Source organism: Aquarana catesbeiana, linkage group LG03 (assembly GCF_042186555.1).
Source record: "Aquarana catesbeiana isolate 2022-GZ linkage group LG03, ASM4218655v1, whole genome shotgun sequence".
NCBI classification, from domain to species: domain Eukaryota; kingdom Metazoa; phylum Chordata; class Amphibia; order Anura; family Ranidae; genus Aquarana; species Aquarana catesbeiana.
This window is the reverse complement of record NC_133326.1, coordinates 730,001,978-730,008,047: the sequence shown is the minus strand read 5'-3', so window position 1 is coordinate 730,008,047 and position 6,070 is coordinate 730,001,978. Positions and strand designations below refer to the sequence as shown.

Genomic DNA, 6,070 nt, shown 5'->3' with positions numbered 1-6,070 from the left:
GCCTGGACATAAAGGGGGGTAAATCTTCTAGAGGTCAAGTGGTTATATAACCAATTTCCTTTTCATCATGATGTAGTCATCTCCACTTTTCATGTCATTGTACTTAGTGCTCCGCATGTCTTCTCCACATCCGTCTTTCCCTCTTTCTCTCTTCTAATGTTGGGAGGTATAATTATCATTACTACTGAAAAACGAATCTTCTCCCTTCTGTACTCTGATCTCCGTGTCCTATAATATTCATCCAGCCTCACCCTGTGTAGGAGGATGTCACCCCTCCCCCATCCACATTTCTCTCCGGTGTCAGAGACTTTCAGTTTCATTTCTCTTCTGCTGTCAGCGATGGCGTCTGGTGATCTGAGAGCTGAGCTGGAATATTCCGTCTGTCTGAACATTTATACCGATCCTGTAACCCTGAAATGTGGTCACAACTTCTGCCGGGTCTGTATTGATCATGTGCTGGATACACAGGAGGGGTCTGGAGGATATTCCTGTCCTGAATGTAGAGAGAAGTTTCCGGATCGGCCTGCACTGCAGAAGAACATGAAACTACGTAACATAGCAGAGACTTTCCTGTCTGCTCAGCCAGATCGGGAGGAGTCTGGGGTCTTCTGTACTCACTGTGTGGACTCTCCTGTACCTGCTGTTAGATCCTGTCTGCTCTGTGAGGCCTATCTGTGTGATAAACACCTGAGAGTCCACAAAAAGTCCCCAGAACACATCTTATGTGACCCCACCTTGTCCATGGAGAACAGGAAATGCTCCGTCCATAAGAAGATTCTGGAGTATTACTGCACTGAGGATGAGACCTGTATCTGTGTGTCCTGCAGTTTGGCTGGAGAACATCGGGGACACCAGGTGGAGACACTGGATGAGGCTTCTGAGAAGAAGAAGGAGACACTGAGGAATGTTCTGCAGAAACTTCTGACAAAGAGAGAGGAGATGGAGGAAAGAGTCCAGAGTCTGCAGGAACACAGGAGGAAAGTAGAAGAAGAAGCAGCTGGTGATACCGAGAGAGTCACTGACCTGTTTAGAGATCTCGGGAGACGTCTGGAAGACCTGGAGAAGAGAGTCCTGAGGGACATCTCCGGGAGGGCAGAGCGGATCTCCATCTCCATCCGGGATCTGGAAATAAAGAAGGAGGAGCTGTCCAGGAAGATACGTCACATTGAGGAGCTGTGTAACATGACGGATCCACTGACTGTCTTACAGGAATCAGACACAGGTGACTTGTGTGATACTGAGGATGGAGATGATGAGGACAGAGAGAGACATGAGGAACTCCTCCATGATGGAGGGGGTCTGGATGTGGCGGGGGTCTTACACACAGGTTTATCTGATATAATAACAGAGGTAAATGTATACTATATACAGGGAGCTGCAGACATATTACTGGATGGAAACACAGCTAATAAATATCTACAGATATCAGATGACAGGAAAACTGTATCCGGGTCAGATAGGAACCAGAATCTTCCAGAAACACCAGAGAGATTTCAGTATCATTCTCAGGTGATGAGCAGTCAGAGTTTCTCCTCAGGGAGACATTACTGGGAAGTGGATGTCGGGGGGTCAGATGACTGGATAGTCGGGATGTGTTACCCCAGTATAGAGAGGAGAGGGAGGGAGGCATTGATTGGAGATAATAAGAAGTCCTGGGGATTGGACAGGGAAGGTGATAAGTATTCTGTGATACATGACAGTGAAGGGATCCTCTTACCCACCAATCCCTTCAGTGACAGAGTCAGGATATATCTGGATTATGAGGCCGGGCGGATCTCCTTTTATGATCTGTGTGACCCGATCCGACATCTTCACACCTTCACCACCACCTTCACTGAGCCCCTCCATGCTGGGATAGGTGTATGGGGAGGTTGTATAGAGATATGTGGGGGGAGGGGGGAGATGTGAGAACTCCGCCCACAGTCTGGTGATGTCAGATGAAGGAGGGGAATTCATTTAATATTCATCCAATAGTATATAGCAGTGGGCGGGGCTTCCTGCAAGTTTTTCTACTACAAATAAATGTGAGATTTCTTACTGATCGCTGTGATTGGGTAGAATATCTGTCCAATTATCTATCTATCTATCTATCTATCTATCTATCTATCTATCTATCTATCTATCTATCTATCTATCTATCTATCTATCTATCTATCTATCTCATGACATAATACTTTCTGTGTTTTGTCACAGTATGTGATATCAGCCATCTCCTCCCCCTCTCTTCCCCTCCCCCTCCTCCTCCTGCCCCTCCCCCACATGTGGTCCCTCTGTGTGTGGGGGGGGCAGCCATAATCAGACATAGAGGGGGGGTGGGGTCACTGTGATGGGATAGGATGGGGTCACCTCTCCTCTCTGCCCCTCCCCCTCCATACAATCTATACTACAAAGAGATGGAAATAAATGGAACAATCGGAGAGGAAATCTATGAAGACGTCATCTAGAGATTTATTACTGGAAGAAAAAAATGTGATCAGAGAGCCCAGACTGTTTTTAGGCAGAGTGGGACAGGATTAGATCCTCTGTCAGGTTTTTCCTTCTATCCGGAGCTCCATTACAGAGATATCCCCTCACTTCCTGTCCCGGTGACAACATTTATCTAGACAGGAAATGAGGGAACTCTCCAACAGGAACACAGACTGAAATAAGAATGATATGTTTAGTATAATAAGGAAGGGGAAGGTTTAGAGCCCCTGTCAGATTTTTATATGTCTGTGTCCCTGTACATATTTCTCTCACTCCTTGTATTGTTGTCACCAGGACAGGAAGTGAGAGGAAATCTCTCTAAGGCTGGGATCACATTGCTGTGCAGATCACATGTCATGTCTGTGTAATGTGAATTCAGCCGTACAAACTGTGTGACTGAAATCACATTCACACCAAAATGGTGCCGGACCCTTTTTTTGGTCCTCACTGGAATCGGATCACATTGGGTGTCACATCTATACAATCCGATTCCTGCGCCATTTCAGCGTTTGCACTGCGATCTGCGAAGCGATCTGGGGGTGTCATTAACTTTCCATTGACCCCCCGCAGCGGTTCTCAGATGTCAGTGTGAACGTCCGGTGATTGAGGTGTGATGAGGGAACCCGCACAGGAATCGCACTGGTTCCCGCATCCCACAAGTCTCATCCCAGACTAAGGCTCCATTCACACCTATGCAGGTTGCTTTTCAGACTTTCTGATGTGCTTTTTGCTGTGCTTTCTGCAGGATTTTTACCGCTATTTGCCCTTTAGGGTTTTTTATTCTATTTTTTTAGATAATTTGTTGTTTGGGCAGATTTAAAAATAAAAATTGCCGCAAAATCTCTGTAAAAACGCACTACACGCTTTTCTGCAGCTTCTCCATTGAAGTCTATTGAACCATAAAAAGCAAAAACCTTTTTGCGTTGAAGGCTCCATTCACTCCAATGTGTTTTTTCATTTTTTTTAACATGGATCCCTATGGAACACGTTCACATCAATGCATTTTTGTGCCTCTGCATTTTTGGAAAGTGTCAGGGGAATTTTTTAGGCTCATTTCACATCTATGTCTGTTGCTTTTGAGCGTTTCTGCAGTGCTTTTTGTGTTTTGAACATGTAATTTTACCGCGTTTTTGCCGCGCTTTGTGTTTTGCGTTTTTTTATCTTAGAAAATTTGTTGTTGGGTAGATTAAAAAATGCAAAACAAAAATTGTGGCAAAAAAATGCGGTAAAATCGCACTACACGCTACATGCTCACCTAACCGGTTCAATACCGGGCCTTTTCACCCCCTTCCTTCCCAGACCAATTTTTAGTTTTCAGCGCTGTCGCACTTTAAACAACAATTGTGCAGTCGTGCGACGTTGTAACCAAACAAAATTGACGTCCTTTTTTCCCCACAAATAGAGCTTTCTTTTGGTGGTATTTGATCACCTCTGCAGTTTTTATTTTTTGCACTAGAAACAAAAGAAGAGCGACAATTTTGAAAAAAACACAATATTTTTTACTTTTTGCTATAATAAATATCCCAATTTAAAAAAAAAAAAAAAAAAAAATTTCTCAGTTTCGGCCGATACGTATTCTTCTACATATTTTTGGTAAAAAAAAATCGCAAAAAGCGTATATTGATTGGTTTGCGCAAAAGTTATAGCGTCTATAAAATACGGGATAGATTTATGGCATTTTTTTTTTTAAATTATTTTTTTTTTTACTAATAATGGCGACGATCGCGATTTTTTTCGTGACTGCGACATTATGGCGGACACATCAGACACTTTTGACACATTTTTGGGACCATTCACATTTATACAGCGATCAATGCTATAAAATTGCATTGATTACTGTGTAAATGTGACAGGCAGTGAAGGGGTTAACCACTAGGGGGCGGGGAGGGGTTAAATGTGTTTCCTAGGGAATGATTCTAACTGTAGGGGGCGGGGACGTACAAGGGGAGGAGACAGATCAGTGTTCCGCTGTTTTGGGAACACAGATCACTCTCCTCTGAGCTGACAGGACGTGGATCTGTGTGTGTTTACACACACAGATCCACGGTCCGACCCGGTTAACGGGCAATCGCGGGTGCCCGGCGGACATCGCAGCCGCCGGGCACACGCACTGGGTCCCGAGCAACGCGGCGGTCGCGCGCTTGCACCCCCTAGGCGGCCAGGAACCCGAGGCCATCATATGACGTCCACCCAGGATGGGAGATCCCATCTGTGGACGTCATTTGACTATAGGCGGGTAGGGAAGTGGTTAAGGCAGTCACAGCCCCTCCCCCCATCCTCTTCTATCCACTTTCATAGCCCCCCATCAATCCATGTCAGATCCCTGAGTCCTCACCTGTGTAAGATACATGGTGGGTTATGTCGGAGCTTACACAGGACTGATGATGTCACCCCTCCATCATGTGACAGTATGTAAGTCCTGTGATTGGCCGCTCAGATCTGATCACTGTATGGTGGGAGAAGATCACATGATCCCTCAATACCCGGGAAAATGGGGACTTAGTGAGGACTTAGATGGAGGAACAACAAAAGGAAAGTATAAGTGGGTGTGTACGGCTCCTGTGTCACCTATAGAATGGGCGGGGCATTAGTTCTAATGGCTCCTCCCAGTACATGAGCACTGTGTATAGTGAGATGGGACAGTGAAGAATTGTATAGAGTGCCGGAGCTGAGACAGAGTGTAATATGACTTATTGTCTGTGTCCGAGCTGTGATGTCATAGTAGAGAAATGGCTGCCGAGGGACCCAATGTGGAAAGTATAGATAGAGGTGTACTGGCCCTTTAAGAACAAATCTATCTTTCTATCGGATTATAATGTGTAGACGGTCTCATTCCTTATTATTAATACATTTACAATGAGTTTATTCTATTGATTATTTTATTGTGAAGAAATATAAATAAATAATAGATCTACAAATAGAAAGAGATGAAAATTGATGGAAAAATCTCAGAGGAAATATATGAAGAAATGATCCCGAGATTTACTAATGAAAGAAATAATATGATTACTAGATCTGGAATGTGTCCCCAATATAATGTGTCCCCATAGAATGGATCACCAATAGAATTCTATGTGATCACTTTTATAATGGATCCTAATATAATGTATCATGTGATGGTGTATTATAATCACTAGATGTGTCCTGGTGATGGGGGAGAATTAGGAAATAAAATGTTAATGTGAAATAAATATTCTTCTCTATGAAATTATTATTATTATTATTATTATACGGGGTTTATATAGAGCCGACAGTTTACGCAGTGCTTTACAACATGAAGGCAGACATTACAATTAGAGTGTAATACAGGAGGAATTAGAGCCCTGATCGTTAGAGCTTACAATCTAAGAGGGAGGGTCAAGAGATACAAAAGGTAATAACTGTGGGGGATGGGCTGATAGAGAAAATAAATGTACAGTTGTTAGGTGGGGGCAGGATAGGCCTCTCTGAAGAGATGAGTTTTCAGGGATCGTCTGAAAGTTGACATAGTAGGAGAAAGTCAGACCGATGTGGGTAGCGAGTTCCAGAGGATGGGAGAGGCTCGGGAGAAGTCCTGGAGGTGAACATGGGAGGAGGTGATGAAGGAGCGAGAGAGCAGGAGGTC

At 44.2% G+C, this 6,070-nt stretch overlaps 1 protein-coding gene across 1 annotated transcript; it reads left to right on the top strand.

Annotated features, from left to right (window-relative positions):
• Positions 1-252: 252 nt before the first annotated feature.
• On the top strand, positions 253-5,677 carry LOC141133799 (E3 ubiquitin-protein ligase TRIM39-like). Its single transcript, XM_073623356.1, has one exon. The coding sequence runs from the start codon at positions 265-267 to the stop codon at positions 1,906-1,908; it is 1,644 nt and encodes a 547-aa protein (XP_073479457.1). The 5' UTR covers positions 253-264; the 3' UTR covers positions 1,909-5,677.
• The last annotated feature ends 393 nt before the right edge of the window (positions 5,678-6,070 follow it).